This window comes from Sturnus vulgaris, chromosome 1 (assembly GCF_052056855.1).
Source record: "Sturnus vulgaris isolate bStuVul1 chromosome 1, bStuVul1.hap1, whole genome shotgun sequence".
Classification (NCBI taxonomy): Eukaryota; Metazoa; Chordata; class Aves; order Passeriformes; family Sturnidae; genus Sturnus; species Sturnus vulgaris.
The window spans coordinates 147,711,985-147,733,976 of NC_142243.1; the positions used below are offsets into that span (position 1 = coordinate 147,711,985).

General features: G+C 36.1%; 1 protein-coding gene across 2 annotated transcripts in view; it reads right to left on the bottom strand.

The window, feature by feature from the left end:
* The window catches only part of ADCY8 (adenylate cyclase 8), a 117,882-nt gene that overhangs the window by 50,539 nt on the left and 45,351 nt on the right, over positions 1-21,992 (bottom strand). For both annotated transcript variants that reach the window (XM_014882146.2, XM_088179377.1), the window contains exons 3-5: positions 17,801-17,931; positions 15,272-15,383; positions 4,490-4,617 (exon numbers count right to left, since the gene is read on the bottom strand). In XM_014882146.2, the coding sequence (XP_014737632.1) occupies positions 4,490-4,617; positions 15,272-15,383; positions 17,801-17,931 (371 nt within the window). The remainder of the gene's footprint in view (positions 1-4,489; positions 4,618-15,271; positions 15,384-17,800; positions 17,932-21,992) is intronic.

Genomic DNA, 21,992 nt, shown 5'->3' on the forward strand with positions numbered 1-21,992 from the left:
TTTACCCATCAAGACATGGTCATTATCTTCCTCATGCAGGTGGAATATGAAAGTCTATGTGCTCTGGTTGAAGCAAGTTAGGGTCTCAGCTGACTCTGCTGTGAGCACAAAGATGAACAAGTGATCTCCTGTGTCTCCTGCTAACTGAACTGTCCTTTGACCATAAGGTTCAGTTTTGTAAGGGAACATTTTGGTTGAACTTAACAGAATTATCCAATTTTCCTAAAAGAATGCAAATGCTTTTTGGAACAGATATGACAAGACAGTAGATGAAGTGAGGTAAGTGGTCTTTTCAGTGTGACTGTGGGAACTGTGTTATACCTGTGAAGGTGATATCCATTAATTAAAAAAGCTAGGTAACAGGATACTCTACTGAACACTTTGAATGGTACAGTGCAGGCAATGTGACTTATGGGGTGTAACACATCATAGATAAACTTTACACAAGTTGAATTTACAATTTATATAGATATTTTCCCAAGGAGCCAGTTTAAAATAGAACCAGGATGAGTTTACCATGGATTTAGAAATGGAATCTAATGTAAGCAGAAACTATTACCTGGAGACGTTTCATGTTGTCAAACCTATCAGTGATATAATTGACTTGCTCTGAGTTCAGGCAGAAACTGTAACTACATGGGCAGAGCTAATACTGCTGCATTCTTCTTTGTTATGTCACTCTGCAATGAGGGGTAGGAAAATAATACAGTGCAAGGCACCACACACAATATTATTAGAAGTTTGCTTTTTTCATTTGAAAAATCTATAAAATCATATACTTATACATATATATATACATATTTATGTGTGTGTATATATATATATATACTCCTATGCCATTTTTACAATATGACCTTGACTGTGTTTCTTGATGCATTCATAAGAAAGAGATTGCAGACGTACATGAACCCATTCATCTCTACCACACAGAAATGAAGTTAAATCTTAGTTTTTGGGTTTGTGAATACATCATCTCTTCTGTGAATCGTAGTTCATTGCAATAGGCAAAGCTTTGTCGATTATAGGAGAAATAATCTGTGGAGGGAATCCAGAACTAGATGAATGATATTACTATGTAATTATATAATGAAATAATTTATTAATAATAGAATATGAAAACAATTCCTGTCTCTTTTACTGCCTGAGTAACTTTAATAAGAATTGATCACTTCATGATTTTTGCTAATACTCAACAGATTATTTTAAAAGCAGCTTTTTCATGCTAAAAGCAGGAAACCTGCCAGGGCAGTCAGTCATCTGAAATAATTGATGTACTTTTAGTTGTGGGTCTTGTTTGAGTTTTTTTGGTTTTCTTTTTTTTCCCTCTCTCATGAATTTGCCTTAATATTTGTACTTAATTACAGACTTTTAATGAAGACAAGCTGTTATTTAATTTCTGGAGTTTAGCCTATATTGCATGCTGGGACCATTTATTCTGTCATAATAGTTACTCTTTCAGATGGTTCTTAGTGGGAAATGATCCAACAAATGAAACAACTCAGGACTCCTAGATTTATCAAACAAATATACCAGCACAAAGGTTTGTTTGAATTTCCACTGTTATATGTTGTGCCATTTCCATCATTACACTATGAAAGTGAGTCCTTGAGGAGTTCAGTCTCATACAATCTCCCCTCCCCTCTACTCCCAGTCACAGAGATTTTAGGAATAAGGACATTTGAGAAGGTGGTGTTTTCCCTGACAAGCACTTAGCTTGAGTGATAATTGTTGAAATGAAACATTATCATCTGGTGACTAAATATTCCACTGGAATTCCATTTCCATCAATAGTCAGTACAAACAGGCATTGATACAATAAAATTAAACACAATGAGAGTTATTGCTGCATGAGAAAACCAGCTGAATACAATTGAAGAAATTGTGCTTTTTACTTAAATTCACATTTCCAGCAACTAAACAGAATTTACAGGTCCTTGGATTTTGCAGTGCAGATGGACTGAGGATTTTTTCTTATGCCAAATATAGTGGAGCAAAACTGCCTTAATTTTGGAGTAAATATCAGATTCCATGGAATCTTCCCGTGGTTAAAAGGTGCCCATTAATTGTTCTCAACAGTTAAGGGAGAAAATAACAAGAAGACAGATTGGAATACCAACAATAGTGCTTCTTTTATGAGATTATTAACAAAGCATGGTGATGCAAGAAAACATTACAGAGAAATAATGATCTTGAATTATTTTGTTGAGTTCTGAAAAGTTCCTTTCATCTGCAAAAATAATAGTGGAGCTGCAAGACTCAAGTTTAAAGTTGTAGAGTCACAATTAACAATAAATTAACAATTTAGCTGTATGGATATGAGCTATATGAAGACACTCAGAAGTCCCTTGTGAGACAATCTGTCCATGTAGATTTATTTTACATGTTGTGTAATGAATGGATCTGTCATTCTTGTTCTATTCCCTTTGACCATGGAGTCATCAAGGACAATATAATGAGTATTCAGCAATGGTGTCCTGAGATCACAGGGTTTTTCTGGACCCTGCCTCACCAGAAGGGTTGTACTGATCAGTCTAACATTCCAAACCTCCTGTTGTCAATGGAGAAAAATGTTTGTATAACTTCAATGCAGCTCTCAAATCTGAACGATGGTTTCTCATATCTTGGATCATCACCTTAAAATTTTAGACTTAAAAAATATTTACTTTCTGAAATCTTCTGAGGAAGATAAAAATTTTCTAATCATCAAAATGTAATTTTCATCACGTTTTAAATATGGTAAAATTCTGTGGGGACCAATATGATGAAAAACTCACTTTTATAAAGTGGGTGGTTTTTTTCATCTTATCTGTGAGAGATATCTATTTCTTTAATTCTAATCAATAGACTGTAGATAACTCCATGTTCTCTCAGAAATGTGGACAGAAATATTTCTAATATTCCCTGGCAGGATTGGTCTTCCCTGTGAACTGTATAAACACATATTAAGCAAAGCAACATCAGGCTCCTATCCTCTGACCAGAAAAGCCTGGGGGAAGAACCATCCTCATTGCATAGTCAGAAAATCAGATACTGGGACTATCAAATAAATTGGAGGTAATCTGAACTGAATTAGTCTGAGATGGATGACCCAAGTCCAGATGGACTTTGGTGTCACAGCTCCAACTGACTGTAGCTGCCATTTAAGATACTAAAAATAGAGCACCATTTCTACTGGATTACTGCCCTCAAGACCCTGTTGACTGAAGGGCATGGGGTGTTATAGGCTTCCACATGTGTAAGGAGATGGAGAGAAATTTACTATCTTAGAAGAAAAAGGGCTTGCAATGGGTTATCTGCAGGTGGTGTTTACCAAGGAAATGAAAAAGATCTGATGTGTTTATCCATAAAGTTTTAACAATACAGGTAGATTTTTTTCATCTCTGTTCTCTAAGTAATGTTTCACTTTCATTGTGGGGATTCCAGAAGCAAAGTATTGATTACTTTGTTCAACATTTAGTCTGCGATAATTGAATCCAGCCTTCTTAGATATCACTGTTGCATAATCATTATTCAGTTACATTTTCCATTAATTAATTTTAGTAAAATTCTTTCTCTATTAAGAGCTCAGTAATGCAGCTGCAATGTGTATTAACTGTCTGATGTATGTTATGAGACAGACCCAGATAAAAGGGACAAAGAGGTCTGGACAAGAAGCAGACAGAGATTGGACAGCAAAATATCCAGGGAAAGGGAGGAGTGTTTGTGTTAGGCAACACTGTTTTAGGGAAGACAACAACAGAAAAAGTATTTGCATATGAGAAACTCAGTAATTTGTTTATTGATGCGTTATATTGGTAAAAACTCATAATTCTCAAAAGGATGCACAAAACTTCTCTTAGAGTATTAGATATCAGCCAATATCATGGTAACTCATTGGACAAGCTCTACGCACAGGCTGCTGAAACACGATTGTTATTAATTGTAATTGCATCAAAATACAATAATCTAACAGCAACATAATTATATTTACATGATGGGAACACATTCCTTCATTAAAACACTTCCAGCGCATGTGAATTTAAGCAAGAACCTAATTTAGCAGGTAAAATTTGTTCATCTGGAAAATATCAGTACTTATGAGTTTGTCTATGAGTTAGTTTCCAAGCTAAAGGCTAGCCAAAGCTGTCTATTTTGTGTTTATATTGTCGTTTAATTTTATTATAGGAGGCAATTCAGACTCCTCCTCTTCAGTCTCCTTTTGAAATTGACAATACAAAGTGAGAACTGCCAAGGGCTGTGCAACCTCTCAGTTGCACACACAGCTATTGTGCTACTTCTCTGAAGTAGCACAGGTTAAAAAAGGTTAATAAAATCATTTTAGTAGCTGTTCCCATCATTACGTGGATCAAAAAAGTCCTGTCCTTTTCACAGTGATAACGTTGAGGTTTTTGAACCAACAGAATAATTACTTGTCCAGTGACAGCATTCTCGGGTAAGAAGTTCAGAGCACTGCCAGATACAATGAACCAGGAGGAGAAAAAGGCATTACCTGATAGTTTTGATCATGCTGAGCCCCATTTCAACACAGCAGTGTGCATGGTCCTGGCGAGGTTCTGGGAGCCCCGACACACAGTAGTAACAATCCCCCAGGATCTTTATTCTGAGACAATGATGTTCCTATGCACAAATGTATCAAAGAGAAAGAAAATGTTTGCATATTTTTTCATAATTTTAAGGTGAAAGTAAAAGTGGTTGAAAAATTACTGTTAAAAAACTAACCAACCCCCCATCTTGTTTCTGGATGTTTCCTGCTTGACATTAGTATAATTGTGATTTATATAATTTTTAAAATAAAGTACCTTTACATTTGCAGCAAAAAAAAGATATAGTGATTTTTCTTTTATGCTAATTAGAGATGTCCTTGCTTATGAAGAGAAAGGTTTTCTCAGAGCTACGTGGAACATAGGCCAAGGATTCAGAAATGCCAGCTGAGATAATGAATAATCCAATTTAGGCTATGTTCCTCCAGGGTATGTTTTCCTGCCCACTTTTTACATTGGAAATAAATGAAAAACCTCTTTCCTCCCACTGAAATCCCTTCCCACCTAAAGTTTCCACAGTCACAGTCAAGTATTCCCAACAGCCATAGGAACTGATCAAGTATCTGCATGGCAAGGGGTCTCAAAGAAGCTCAGGCTGGGATAAATGATGTTCCTTTGGCATCCAGCTATAGACATCCTTTACCCTATGACCAAATAGTAAATTTAATTTCTAAAATACTTTATCATTACATACTGAAATTACATACAAATACAGTATAGTTACATACTGAAACAGAATATTATTGTGTGATTTGATCATTATTTTAGAAGATCTTTTTCTAGTGATCAGAAATACCTGAGTTGCTGAAATTTTGCAGTTCCCAGACCACCAGGTGAGACCAAGATTACCTGTAAATTTGCCCAATGTATTCTGCTGGTTGGAAGCTCACGGGAGGCAATCAATGCACAGGAGTAGAGAACATTACAAGTTGTGTCAAAGAAGTATTTTTATGATGGAGAGTCATTGAAATATGAAATACTACATTGAGCTTAATATTAATAATCAATCAGTAAAGGCTGCAGTGGCAGACCTTTAAAAAGAAAAATTTAATTCGGGTCTAGGAGCAATTGTGAGTACTGGTTCTCCCAGGAATCAAGTATGGGTTCCATTCAAAGTTTTGCTTAGGAAGAATGAAGTTTTTCAGTCAACCTCAGACAAGCCTTGCACAATCCTGGAGTGGCACACAGAACCTACACACCCAAAGCTTTTTTTGAAGTCAGCTGAAGCCTCGAGCATGCCAGCAAGGGAAAAATCTGCTCTGGGCACGTGGCCAAAGAAAGCTGATTTACCCCAAAATCTCCTTAAACAATCGGTAGGAACTGACTGTGTTTGAACCTTTGGTTGAGTCTCCAGCTAAAACCAGTTCTGCCTTTCAGAGTACAATGCCTTGCTATCCAAGTTTCACACAAAATTCCAGACTGAACTCAGGCTTCTAAAATGTCAAAATTAATATGTAACTCTCCTTTTTTCTCAATATCTTCTTTTCAGCCGGTCTGCAGACCTACACAAGAACACTGAGAATTTTTCATATGGTTTCAAATGAAATTGTATATCCTAAGTCCCAACAAAACAACTTTTTTTTTAATACTTTCCCCTCAATGGAAATTATTAGAAATCCGATTTTACTACATTTTCCACTAATTTTTTTTAGCTAGAGAGTGAAACTACGAAACATAACAGTTAACTGACAAGTAGGTAGGACTCAATGGCATAAATAAGTGCATGTCAAACAGTAAGTGGGCTTCCTTAAGCTTCTCTCTGCTCCTCATTTAGACAAAAGGCAAAGAGATGAAGATATAAACCACAGATTCTAGAGATCCCTGGCTTTTCTAAAGGTCCCATTCAACTGATTCTTACTATAAGTGATGTTTGTTTTTACATCTACAAAGTAAAAAGATCGTGTTTAATATCACACTGGTTTGACTGAGGTGGAATAAATCGAAAGGTAGACCTTTAACTCTATTCAGTCACTAAAAATACTTTACAAATAATAACCTCATACTAGAATAGAGTGAAAAAAGGGAAAAACAGTAAATGTTTAGAAAAGAAAGACTAGAAGAAAAGAAAGAAGAAATATATATCTCAACTATTATTATATTTTAATTTTTCAATTACGTTTTAAACTTCAATATTTATTATACCAATCTGATTATATGGGAAACCCCTATTAAGTGAGAATTTATTTCAGCACAGTTAAAGACCGTCGTCTGCAATAGGATGACTGTTGTTTCATTCTCAATGCCTCACATAAACTGGCTAAAGTGCTGATTCCAGCAAATTCAGATGAGACTTACATCACCTTCCTGAAATTCAGAATAAAGCAGAAAACTTCAGAGGGATGTGCTTTTTGTAAGAATAAGAATCCTAATGCACGGCCAGATCTGCTAATGAGGGTCTGATATATGCAAATATCAGTGCATGTGTGTGACACAGGAAATCCATTCAAATACTATGAATGTTTTCTTTTCCTTGTCATGTGATGTCACCTGGCTGGTTTGCCAGAGCTCAGGAAGTCATCTCGGGAGTGCAATATCCGCACGGAGGTGACTGTGTCGGGGTCCCTGTGCCAGCCAGCAGTGCAGCTTGCCATTGCAGCCCAAGGAGAGCCAGGCAAGGCAGCCAGGGAAGCCTGGGGACAAATTCAGCTCTCAGCTAAAGCAGTTGGCCAGGCTTCAGTTCAGCTCTCTGTATCTAAACTCACCATGTATCTGTAAGACCCTGGGTATGTGAAACACCCACACAGGACTAACAAATATGACATAAGATTTATGTCCTGTGGAACATTGCAGGGTCAGGCAAGGTGTTTCTACTGGCATAAGAAACCACGGGGAGCTTTTAAATAACTCCTTGTCTTCCTATATTTTTTCCCTGTTAATCAAATTATGACTGCTAAATGTGATCTGTGTTACAGCCTTACTACATTGCTTTTGCATATTTTATTCTTTTCTAATTATTCCCATCATACTCATTTCCAAAGTAAACTACGGGCTTTTTATCACTGGAAATATTTCATCTAGAGGAAGGTAATTCAATGACTCTCAAGAAGGACAGGGGGCTAATGGTGTCTGCCTTTGGCAGAGCAGAACTGCCTGGTCTCCTGAGATTCCCTCAGATAACTCACCAGCTTAATCACATCTACAGTTTAGAGTCAAGGCTTTGTAAGTCTGGTTGTATGAGGGCATTAAGGTTAGATACATGGACAGTGTGGGCAGCCATGCTCTAGTTTTAAACCAGAGACTGAGTTTTGTCACTTTTCAGTGGTATAAAATGATATTAGTAGCAATCAAGATTTTCCTCTCACTGTAGAGCTCAAGTCCACTTCCTAAAATCATCTCACTGCACTGGTATCTAAGAGTGGCAAATTGATATTACATGAAAATGAATGAAAAAATCTAAATATGTATGAAGAAACCGTAAAATTAGTAAATTATTTAAATAAGAGAAAATTGTCATACAGGAACTTTGATACAGGAAATATTTTTCACAACAGTGTTAAATCCTTACATTTGTGAGGCTATTATCCTCTCCTCTTTAATTTATTCTATTCCTCTTCCCTTTTTCATATGCAATTCTAGAAGTTGTCCTTGGGCATGTGAATGACAGCTGATATTATACAGATATTCACATCAGCATCCATCAGCCTCACACCCCTTCCAATACTCATTCATTAATAGCATTTATTGAAGGGATCTATTAAAATCTCAGCATGTCACAAATAGGAGCTCTTTTCTCCCCTTATTTGCAGCTTTTCATTTGCTGCAAGTGGAAGATTAAGGGGCCCGATTCTGCCAAGATCAATTTAAATCAGAATTTTTGCCTGCAGATATTGAACAGACTCAAACACACAAATATTTTTAATAATAATTCTAGATTAATTCAGTGACATTTGATAGGAAACCTTTTTCCAATTCACCTAAATCCAGAGAAAAAGAAAATATGCAGATTTTTCATAAATAATTACCTCGTATGTGGTGAATGATTTATGTTTGAGCTTATTAAATAAACCCCAAGTGACTGGAAAGGAAGCAAAGCAAATTGGCATAAAGTGGAGCTGCAGAAATGAGTTGCTCAAATACCAAGTTACTGAAAGACACAGTCAAAGACTTCATTAATATTTCTTGTTTCCTTGGGCTAGATTTCTGACAAGGGAAAAAAAGTGATTTTGTTTTATAAGCTATGCCACTTTTTCAATTCTGACGGTGCTGAATTAATCATTTCACCTAGTTTTGAAGGGAACCCCATAGGATAGCGAACAGACTACAGAAAAGTCAAAATTTTTTTGCAATTCTTATAATTTCAAGCTAAAAGTTTGAAACATTGGGATGAAAATTTACTGCAACTGAATACAGAACAAAGAGAAGTCATACACATAAGTCGTCTTTTAAAAGGGAGCCAGAGTGGGAGGGGGAAAGGACTTGGCCTTTGTGTGCAATAGCTCAGTTCCTGAAACCTGTGCCAAAGGCAGAGGAAACCTGGATAAACCTCATTTCTCAGCATGAATGGGGGCTAGGCCAGAGCTCTTAATCAGCAGTCTGCTTTAGGGGGGCTTGGTGAGAGAGGTCCATCCAAATTCCTTCTACTGCAGCTCTGGCACTTTGGAAAACAGAACTGGGACCTTGAAAGAGTCAGATGGAGGGGGGTTCTCAAGCCTGGTCATGTAGGCAAAAAGGATCAGATATGGTACACAGTTACAAAGATTGCTTCTAATTTTTATACATATAAAGAGAAAAATATGACAGTCTTTCATTTGCCTGAACTAGGGGATACATAAGTATGGCCCTATATTAAACACTTTCTACGTGTGTTAATTTACCATGTAAGGAGTGTTTTTTTTTTTTCCTTTAGAATAACCTATAATGGCGTGGTTAGAATTTCTCTTTGCTACCAGAAAAAAGGTTTGAGTCTCTCATGCTGCAGAAGGAATTGAGGCATGTTGGTGAATGAATTTTATAATATATTATATCAACAGCTTTGTTCCTTGACAAGCTGTAGAAGAAAACTGCTTTGATTGTTGTGTCTGGTGAGTAATTTGCCTTGCCAGCTCATGTTAATTAGAAGACTATGCTTTAAGTGATTTCAGGGACAGAAATCCCCATGTGAAAGATTCAAGGTGTTTCTTTCTAGCCAAGGCAAGAACAATTCCCCATGGAAAATCTGCCCCTTAGGAGTTTCTAGAACTTAATTGCTTCAGGTACAGGGGACATTGGTCAACAGCATTAGAACATGAGCCAGGCTGTGCCCAAGTGGCCAAGAAAGAGGTGGCAGCCAAGTGAGGGTCAGTGTCTTCTCCCAGCAGAAGACAGGACAAGAGGAAATGGCCTCAGGTTGCACCAGCAGAGATTTAGATTGGATATAAGGTAAAATTTCTTCATCTAAAGGGTTGCCAAGCATTGGAACAGGCTGCTTGGGAGAGTGGTTGAACTGTCAATCCTGAAGCTATTTTAAAAGACACATGGATGTGCTGCTTAGGGACATGGTTTAGAAGTGGGCCTGGAAGTGTTAGGTAAATGGCTAATCTTAGAGGTCTTTTCCAACTTTAATTATTCTGTGAGTCTATTAAGGATGAGTTGGAGAATTCCCAAGAATATAGTTGTGAAGCCGAATTTAATTCAAATCCCAATTTAGTCACAGAGTGGGCCTTCTCTTTGGGGGAGGTTGAATTTGAATAATTCTTAGTTTATAAATCACTGGGAAAATTTAAGAAATAATATGTTTAATCTGTCATTTTCATCTAACTTTTTTTTTTTTTCCCCATAAAAAGCCTGTACACTATGATTTCTAAAAGTATTTTCTGGGCTAGGGTCTATTTGACTCTTTCGGTCTTTTGATTGGCTCTTTACCCTCTGAAAAACTGTAAATCTAGGGAGAACATTGTGAAAAAGGTTGTTTATTCATTAGTATTAGACAATTAATTATTGACACTGGTTGGGAGGAAAAACACCTCAGAATTAAGCACTGCAAAAAGAACATTGTCTCTATCCCTTTACTATAAACTCATACAATGTCTTTATAATGAGCTAAACATTATACATGCATACTCATAATCCAGAAACTCTGCCTCTTGCTACAGCACCCCAAATATATACACATGAAGAAAATTCACATCTGGTATATATGTTTAAACAGGGTTTTTTAGGAAGTCTCTGGAATCCTGTGGAATACATGCTTGAAGATAATTTCACCACGGAACAAAGCACTGCCAGCTCAGAGCTGAAATATGGCCTGGGACACTGAAGCTCTGCAATGGGAGTGTCTTTATAGGAAACAGAAAAGCCCCCAAAACCCTCCAGTCTTCCCTTCCTGATACCAGAAAGTGCAGGTATTTTCCTGGGGTGATGTGTTCTTGTGGAGCCTGGAAGCCAGGCTGGTTTCCACCCCTGGAAACAGCAGTCACAAGATTGAAGGAATTTTTAACAGCTTGCCTACAGCATCACAGGAGACAATTTAACCAAGGTTACAGAAGATTACCTCCTTAGAAAAAAATAAACAAAGCCCATTCAGTCTTTTAATAAGCTCCTTTATTTAGGGTTTTACTCTTTCCTCTTTGTCATATCTGAAACTGAATCTACAAAGAGTGTAGATGAATTTTGAAATGTGATAATTTAAATCATGGTATTGGCTGACATCTAGTACTGCAGAGAAGGCAGAGGAAAAACAAACATCAAAAATAACTATTATTTCACCAAGGCAGAACTCTTTTTAGGTCATTAATGTCATGTTATTTCCCTTCTCTTCTTAACATTTCTGCCAAGGAAAGTATTAATATTAATTAAGTTTCTATTAGGCCTTTCATTAGATGAAGTAAATATAAGGAAATGTTTTCTTCAGTTCTGTTTTATGCCAACTTATTTTTCTTCTTTTGTAAATGTCACTTTTCTCTTTAATAACTATAAATCTTTTACAAATATTACAGAGTGATTAGAAATGGGAAGTAGCTGTATGTAGCATATTATTACATTTTTTTCTTGGAAGATATATTGAACTGAGTTCTAACTTTTGTCCAGAGTATTCTGTGGTAATGACAAGATATAATGCATTTTTTTTGTTATTAATTATATACATGGATGTATGCCACAAAACTTGATATAACTTAGGGAAGATTAAAGAAAAAAGCAGAGAGTTCTCATTACTTCTGTACTGCTCAATAAAACTTAATAAGAGAAAAAAGAAACTTCACCAAATTACATTTTTCAGTATGATGTGAAAATGTCTTCTTTAATATTATATGATTAGTATAAGATGCTCAAGCAGATCTAACAAACCTTTATATGAGATTATAATTTAATATTTTTATTTAGAAGCAAATAAGGATTTACATTTTTTTTCCTTAAAATCTGAAGAAACTGCCTCAGGCTTTCTGCAATTGACCTCTTTGCTTTGATGGCAATTCTTAGCAAACTCCAAGAGTCTGAGTAAGAGTGATATTTTAGAGAGTTATGATAACTCTTGTTGAGCTGATTAAGAACCAGTAAAATGATAGATCTGAAATGTAGATGTGATTGTATAATGCTCCTTAGTGGAAGATCCTTCTAGGGAGGCCTTGAAAGGACCACTTTCCAAAAGTCCTGTAGAGGATTTACAGGCAAGTAGGAAACTATTGCTAATAATATTTACAAAAGGAATAAGACCAGTAAAATATGTAATTACCATGCAGACATGGTAGCCACAATGTGACAGCAAGACCAGAAATCCCCCAAATAATATTTTTTACTACAATAGTGTTATCACTACTCTATATTCAGAATGTATATGGCATTTGGACAGTGATGGAGGAAAGAGAGAATAGGAGGAATGGTGATGATCTGCCTCCACTGCAGTCATGGAGGTTAGTCCAGGAACACTGGATAAAAGGGATACTCAAAAAGAGGAGGTGCTCCAGAAAAGTAGTCCCCACAATTATTTAAAAGAATAAATCTTACAGAGTAAAAACCTTGCCATGAGTTTGGTCTGGGTTTTTTATCAATAGGAAAACTGAGAAGCCTCTTGATCAAAGCATCCAGATGCATTCCCAGAGGAAGTCAGTGGCTACAAGATAGTTCTTTTGTCTGGGAATGATAGGCCATAGCAAAAACCAATGGATGTAATTTGAATTAAGGAAAACCAAATGAGAAAAAACCCATACTGAATAAACAGTGCAAGTGTTAAGGCCTTGGAATATACTACCAAGATGGACAAGTATTAAGACAGGACCATCTCTTGTTGCATTCAGATGAAGACCAGGAATTTCCCAAAAGACACACCTTTACTGGGTGTGAAAGGTTTATGCAGTATCAGATGGGTAGGTTGATTGATCCACGTAATTAATAAGTCCTTAAAATTCAGAACCACTCAGTGTCCATTTCCAAAATTTCAATATAAGATTTAGACCCTTTTATTTCATGCAGCTGGTGCCCTCTATAAGAGTCCAGTGTGGAGTCTTGGTTTTCTGTCAAGTGCAGAGGGAGAATTTGTCTCCTTGAGTTGAACAGAAACACCAAACCTTTTCTATGGAAGCAAGAGAGGTTCCCCTCTGTTAGGCATCTCTATTGTCAGGGCATCACACAGATATCATGAGATCCAGGTCACAGCACCCACAAAGAAGGAACACAATCAAAATAGCTTTCTTTTTACTAAATTTTAATTATTCTTGATCATATCACTCTCATCTTTTTAGTCAAAATCTGTTTAATTTCTTCAGTGGTTCTTCCTGTGTCTTCCACCTTTCTGAGGATTGTTCTAGACCAGTGGATTAGTCTAATCAATGATGTGTTAGAAAGAGAAGTAAATTCCCAGACTAGGAAAGGAAGTGCATGAAGGAGCCTAGGTCTGGAATTTAGTGGCTGGGACATTCACTTGAGAGGTGATTGTCCTGAAAATGACGTTTTGCAGACACACATGTTCTTTCATCCCAAATTACAGATTTCTGGATAAGAAATTCTTGGCTATGTAAGACAGAATGAGATATTTATTACTGTTTCTTTCAAATAAACTCACCTATATTTTTGGGAGACCTACTACTGTGTAGCATATTCAATGTTCTCCATGAAGATTTATGAATTTAGAACTGCAAGAGAAAGATTTCTAGAAGGTTTAAGTAAGAGATGCATGAAAAGCCACAGAGAAGGGAAAAATGTCAAGGCATTTGAAGAAGCAACATTTTCAGTTCTCATGAATTAAAAAAAATAAAAAACAAAAAAACAAGCAGGAAGTTGACTTCATGGTTAAGTGGCCAGTGAAGGAGGATCCACTGGATTAGACTTTTAAATGTAAATGACTTCTTTGTTCCTAACCCCTTTACTGAATATAGTCATTCTATACAAAACCACTATTAGTTAAATATAGCTTATGGAGTGATTACAAAATATGGTTAATGATCATGAATGCTAGCCAAAATTGACGTGTAAAGCAAGGCAATAAAAGCATTTTATATACATAGTCTTCCTAAAATATTTCTGCAACATACATATATTTTATTTGCTGTAAAATATGTTTCTTCAGTTCAAGTACCTATTTTTGTCAAGCCATACAAAAGCAGACATTACTCCTATAGGCTTTCTAAAAGACAGGACTGAGGTAATTCTTTCACCTGGCTTGGTTTACAATGTAGATCAGACCTAATGGGGGCTTTTTTGTTTGCAAAGCAAATATGGTAGTTTGCATTTACTAATTTCCCCTGCCAAGGCAATGAGTTATGGCATCACTATGTACAGGAGAAAACAGATTGCAATTTGAGGTAAAAATAGCTGAATCAAAAGAAATTTCAATAATTATGGAAGTCTTGCCCTTCTTTACTTTAATGTACAAGCTGAAAGAAAATCACAAGGATCTTACTGATACCATGCAATACGTGTACAAATACCCCATAACCCCGATTCAGAAATGTATAAAAGCCAGTGAAGGGTGCAAATCTGTACATCAGACCAAGCCACTTTAGGTTCCCTTTATAGTAAATAGGTAACATGGTCTATGATATTCAGTGCAATTAACATTTTCCCACACTATGTACCTACATTTGGCTGGATAAATGATAATATAAACTCCATGAAATTTACCTCATTGCCTCCTCTTAGAAACCTTATTAGTCAGCTCAGATATTGACACCTAAAGACAGCCATATTAAATTAAATTTTGACCAAAGAAACATGAAAAAAAATATAAGCCTAGCAAAATTGAGCATATTCTGCTTCACTTTTTTTCTGATCAGTGCCAATTAAGTAGCAACTAATTTTCCTGATGTAATAATTTCCTCTGCTGTGTTTAATTGATTTCATTGTTCAGTTAGATAGAATCCAGCCTAAAGACTGTAAACCCTTCTTGTAACTAACCACTGCCATGACTGTGGGAACTGACTAGATGATCTTAAATGAATCAGTCTTTTAACCTTCCTCACTTAGCAGAAGAAAAGACAAAATATACCTATGGTCTTAAAAAAAATAATAAAAAAAATCCAGCAAAGATCCAAAATATGAAGCTTCCTTAGAAACTCTGGTAGGTGATCTGCTTTCAAAGCATCCTCTGTCCAGCACTAGAAAAGCCCAAAATTCTGATGACAACCTCAGCTTCCACTTTTTATCAGACCTCATCATCTTTCATGTAACTTTGTCAGCGTCTTCCAGTATCAATTGCTATATAAAACCCCTGTGAGGAGAATCTGGATATATATTGTTCAAAGTGATCAGAGGGTATTTCCCAAACCTCCCAAACATGGAATTAATTTTGTTTTTGTGGAAATAAATTGTGTTTAACTCACATGTGCTAGTCGATCAAATCTGGCAAAGAGTTCGTTCAGCATTCGGACCAGCTCCTGGGCTGACAGAGTTGTGGAAAGGTTGGTGAATCCTTTAACATCTGCAAAAAGAATGCTGAAAAAGAAAACATAATAATATTTCAGTCTATTTCCTTTAATTACTGAATCTTTTAAGTTACCTTCTAGCATTTTACTAGTGGAAGGGTCATTTTATTACTTTGAATTCACACTATCTTTGTTCTAGACTCCTGTGCATGCCAGAGTACTGAATATAAATATTGAAGGAACTAAAAAATACTACTAAGAGTGAGAAAATGTCTGGCCAAAAACTGGAGTCATGCAATTCTAATTTTTCAAATCATACAAATCATACCTGAAGAGTACAGACAAATTTGTGACAGTTGTGATGTATACCAGGCTAAGGCCAGTTTTATTTCATCTAATTTTAGGCATTTGACAGAAGTACCTGAGTTAGAACTATAGTGCTCTCTTTATAAGGTATGACTCTTTAATTGGATAATTCCTTTTTCATTCTATTGACTTTTCAGGGAGCCCAGTGTGTCCATACTTTGAATTTAGGTGTATCAACTTGTGTGCATGAAGTTGTGGTAGGATCTCCATTAACAAACTACTTGCAAACAGACTTCTAACCTGTATTTTTCTTGCCTTTTGGCTGCTCACAGTGCCTAGAATGATCACATGTGAATTTAGATAAATATTAACACATACAAACTCTGTAGTGTGCAAGATACTACACAAAACAAAGCATATAATAGCTCAGTAATTATTAGACAATGAAAATATTGGCTCCCTTATAAAGTAATGATGTATCATTCTGGGACATACCTTGTTAACATTTAAAAGTCAACTAATAACTGGTGTTAGGATCTGCAGTACCAGAAGATTTTGTTTCACTTTAGCTGACAACTTGTGGTGCACAAGATCACAATTTGACAGCATCTCAGAATTACTAATGTAACTGATAAGAAATACAGTAATGATCAGGTTGATTACTGATAACACATCTTCAAATCTATGGACTGGTAAAGGTTTGGGTGAGGTTTAAACAAGATGCTCACAAACTTGGTAAGATTTTTACCAGTGAGAAGTAATAAAGGAAAAGTACCAAGATACAGGAGAGGAATGAATAGTAATAATAGACTAAGTTTATAAAAACAAGATTTTCAAACTAGTAGTTTCTACACTTTTAATTTTCAAACCAATAAAAATTTCTAACTGGATACTACTTTTAAGGATTAATGCAGCACTGGTTTAGGTAGTGTTCAGTATTGAACATTTAGGAAACAAAATAAGGTGAATGAAACCTAGTTTTGAAAAGATCTAGTTTCAGGCAGCATGCATAGAAGCCAACCAGTATCTGCATTTTAAAGCATGCACAATCTTAATTTCAAATCTCTTTCAAGTATAAAATATGTTTTGACTTCTCACCCTGTCTACAACCCTTTTCGATTTAAACAAAAGGGCCATCTTCTCCATATTTGATTCTTCTACAGGTACACTTACTCTGACTATAAAAAAGGTTAATGGAAGACATTTTAATTTAATGCAACTCAAACCTTTATGGGGGTCCTTGATACTTTCAATCAGAAAGCCACAGAAGCAGCAGATAATCAATTTATTCTTCTGCAGAAGTGTAAATTATTTTTATTGAACTTGTCCAGACAAAGTTATATTTTGGTTTCATTGAAAGGCAAAGTACATTCTTCCCACACAATCTATCTACCATCATATCCATGCTTATTTTTCACTTCCTTCAATGATGATTTTTAAGATGGTCACTCAATAATTTACCCTTGTGTTTTGGGAAAGGCTTATGGAAAATGTTATTGGCTTAACAAAATATTCTGATTTTCGGGAAATGCAATAAAGTCAAAATTATGGAATGTCATGGAGTTGAAGTTGGTCATTCTGGTGTACAATCAGTGTGCATTAATTGATGGTGTAATTATCTTGAGTAGCAGCTCATACCATAATTATCACCCTTTGATAATTAACTTCAGGAAAGAAAAAAATTAAAGGAATAAAGAAAGGATATAGGATTAAGAAAATAATAATAAAACTGATTAAATGAAAATAGCTATAAAGCAGAGAAACTATATAACAGGTCACCATCTTTGAGAAAATCTTACAAGTCTCCATCTCATTCTTCAGTGTGTGGAGTGAACCATCAGGTTATGGCAAAATATGTATCCCCATGTAAGCAGGGGTCCCCTTTCTGTGCAATCCTAACCACTTGAGTGAACTGAGCATGAAAAAGTGAAAAAAAAAGTGAGAAAAAGGCACAAAAGGTCCAGACTGAGTGTTTAGTTCAAATGGGTCTTTCCATTGCCATGGCATCCAGCCATCCTGATGAGTAAAAGAAGGCATCAAAATCCTTCTCTGCTCAATTAAAAAGAGTACACTAATTTTCTAATTTCTGAATGAATAAGGCAACAGAAGAGAAACCATCAGACAAAAGTAATTTAGCAACATCTGAGACCTTAGACATTACAGAAAGGCTACTCCACCCACCTGACATTCTCATAGCGATGAATGTAGATCTTATGGAACTGGTGCTGCAGATGTTCATCTTCTACGTTGGTCATATCATTTATCATTTCCAGGACTACAAACCGTGGTAGCACAGAGAGCACCAGCCGTTCCTAACATGAAGAGGAAAGCAAAGTGTCAGTATCAGTCTGAACTGGTATTTCACAATTCTCTGTTTAAAGAGCTGGATAACTGGTTATTTAAAATGTGACCCTCCTCTCTTAAAATTCTAGCTCAGGCCATTTGTGGTAATTTACTTTATCAGCTTGAGTCCAGGACACCTCTGGTTTAGGTAAGGAAGAATAAAATGAGCTCACATGCAGCCATTCAAACTGGTCCTCTCGACTAGGAAGACTGAAGAAAATATTCAACATTTTTCATTAGTTTTGTCTGTATTTCAAGAACACTCTGGAAGAGTAAACATTTGAGACATATGTTTATATACATACACATGCTTATTTATAATATATATCCTTAATGTATATTAGTAGAGTATCCATGCATATTAGTTTATTATTAGTGTGCAAACACAGTGTATCAGTATATATTAGTGTACATATAATTCTAGTGTTAGTGTATAAGGAGATATATATATATACAGACAAGTGCTGTTTCCAACCCTGTCATAATATAATTAACTCCAGAATTTTCACAGAATTTCACCAAATATTCTGAGTTGGAAGGGACCCACAGGGATCTTAAGTGGCCAATATGGGGATTGAACCTTCATTCATGGTTATTAGCACCTTGCTCTAACTAACTATATCTTAGTGCAGCCAGGAAAGCCCTCAAAAATTAATCAAATTCTTTCATGAAAGCCCCAGATCATCCCCTAAGAGAATTTAGACTGGCTTCAGTGGCTCATCAGTTTAAAGGCTTTCACAGATTTTGCAAGTATCCAACCCAAATCTGTTTCTCTGCAAATTAAACCTACTTTTTTATCCTTTCAAATTGGGCATGGATAATTATTGATTGCTGCTTTCTCTGTAATAATCCTACTGTACTAAAATAGCGTTATTGTGTCCTCTTGCCCGCAGTCTCCCTTTTTTTTTTCAGATTAGAAAGCTTTGTATATATATTACTCTCAATCACTCTGAAGCAAAGCTACAATTTTTTAATTTTCTTTTGCTTTACAGGATTCCAAATACTGAAATCTTATTGAACTAAAGAAGAGAATGTTAATTATGTAAGATACTTATCACCAAATTTCAGACAAAATTTTGGGGAATAGGATATATCTAGAGGAAACCATATCCAAACTTCCAAATTAGGCACATACGTAGACTACAGAACAGACAGATGAATAAAATCCTCTCTCCTCCTCTCCTCTCCTCTCCTCTCCTCTCCTCTCCTCTCCTCTCCTCTCCTCTCCTCTCCTCTCCTCTCCTCTCCTCTCCTCTCCTCTCCTCAGTCTTTTCTGTCAAAGAAATTGATGCTGAATTTTTTTTTTAAGCAACTTGACATTAGGAGGACATCAAATAAACTCATAGTATACAGGCTATGAGTTACGTCCCTTCTCAAGAGCAAAAATTTGTTCAGAGAGAGCAAGAAAAAACAAAGAGGAATGATGGGTGGAATGAGAGAGACAAGCAAACCAATAATGAAAATAATTATTTTTATGCCAGCAGAATTCAATGTCATGGATGAAATGTTGCCAAAGATGAAACATATGAATAAATGAAGGAATCCCTCCCTAGCTTTCATAGAAGGTGATAGCATTACTAACTTGCAACTTTCATAGTGTAGATCATGAAAAATTCTTACTCTGAGCAGTCTTAGTCAGCAGTTAGTAAAAAAATCCTCAGCTCTGATGGAAACACGTTGTGGATAAACACCTCCATTTGTCTAGATGGCAGCCCCAGCTGAGGTGAACTCTGTGTTTGTTTAAGAGGGGAGAACACAGCTGCCAAAAGCTGCACTGGAGCACAGCAGTGTTTCACACTGCAGCACAGGTGTGTTACACCACTGCAGCACGTTACACCCTCCTCTAAGAAGGCACTCCTTCCTGCATAACTGCTGACAGAATATGAGAGAACTGAGAATCTCCTAATATTTAATCTACCTATTCCACAAACCTTTGCTAAATCAAGACCTGCCTTTGTGAGGAAGATAAAAAATTATGCAAGTGATGGCTGATCTAGAGCAGGCTGTGAACTATAATGCAGTGAGATCATCTTTTATTCTGGGAAATAGCCAAGCTCAGACTTTCTATTTCCCCATACAGGGTGGTTCTATTTTAGCACATCTGCTTTGTCTTGGCTTTCTTCCACCTTTTCCACCTGGGAATTCTGCTATCCTTCATTCTTCTGATGTGTAAACACTGGATGTGATGCCAGTGATAGCAGGAAGCAAACCAGTCCCTCAGGATGTCCTTCATATTCCTGCTCACAGAAACACCTCGTCCTCAGGTAGCTTCACTCACAAGCAAATGTCCCAAGGTTTCTTAAGATGGCATGCTTGCAAAGAGCTGCTGATTGATAGTCTAGATTGATAGTCTAGAACTATTTTTAATATTTTGTGTCCTTAAGCCTCCTACGATAGAAGGCACTTAGATTTTCTTATTCCTTCACAATTAAGATGACAAAAAAATAAATCCACCTTCTGAACAAATCAGATCAGCATTTCAGGGACTTTTATGAATAAAGTTTCCAATGACTTCTTGTGAAGAAATATTCAGAATAACACTATTTTTTTCACTGTAACCCTTACCCATATAAGAACACAAATTTGAATACAAATTAAAAAAAAAAAGAGATTTAAAAAAATAAAACAAACAGAAATCCTGGTTGTTATTGAACTGTTTATGAAATCTCTGACAGGAAAACATTAAAAAAAGACAGTTTCTTCATACATATAGGGCTTAAATAGAGAATGTTCTTTTTCTTTCACAAAGGAAAATCTTACATTCCTTTTTTGTATTCACCTAAGGGGGTATTGATCAGTGCCTCTAGAAAGTTTATTTAAAATAAAACATAGTTGGCTTGGCACATGTTCACTAAGCCAAGAAAAATGTGCCTAGTACATTTGATATCTTAACCTTCATGCTACTCATTAAGATAAGTTAAATATTCTTGTCTGCACATAAGATCTGGCAATGACCCATAAAACTGAGGTTAATTAGTTTGCCTCTGCAGCAGCCCTCCTCCATTAATACTGAAGTGTGTGATGAGCCTTTGTTGGAATCACAACTGAAGGTTCATATACAGCTCGTGTCACTACTCTGCATGATGTATATTGTGCTAAGGAGGAGCACTGCAAGAAAAACAGCATTTAGGTGTGTATGTGTGTATCTATATATTTTTTTTTTGAGGCATTTCAGTTACCATCAATTCTCTGTTACTGAAACATGCAAATGGCAGAAAAGTTTTCCCTTTAGGGGTGTCAGATGTCCCTTGCCATGCCAAGCTGCTCTTACATCACACTGACAAGATGGTGGGGATGCTGAACCAGGCTTCTTCTCCAAACTGGGAACTGAGGTGAGCTCTAGTGTGGATCATTTCCATTGTTTCTTTTCCTAGAACTGATTCTAGTGTTCTCTGGACCAAGATATGTCCTTTTTCACAGGTCTTTCATATCACTTTTCTTCAATCCAACAGTTAAGAAGGATTTTGAGTTATTCAGGAATGAATGTCAAGTCACTCTTCCCTTGATATAAAGATCATTGCCATATAATTCCCCTTCAAGCTACTTAAATACTATCGTTTCTATTTCACAGATTTAGATACTGTGGCACAGAATAGCATAAATGTGTGGAGGTTATGTTCAAAAAAGCAGTAGCTAATCCCAGGGAAAAAAAAAAAAAGGCTTTTTTTTTTGGTCCTCTCTACCATACTCTTTACATGATCAAAGAGCCCTCACATTTCTAGTCAGACTCTCTATGAAGGCATTTTCAGAGCTGGAGAGAAACATGAGAAAAAAAAATCCTTCTCTTACAGAGAAAGGCCTAATAAAGAAGTGTTATGAACTCTAGGGTGAAGGAAACTCCTTTACCCAGCTCTTTTGAAAGCTTACTAGTTGAGCAGTGGGCTAAGTGGAGACAATTCAAAGCAGCAGTAGTAGTGGTTTGAAAAGGAACAGACATATATTTGTTCAAGAGAAAAGACATAGAAGAAAGAAAATAGCAACAAAGGAATGCTAGAAAAGAGCTGGTGAAATATTCTTCTAATAACCATTC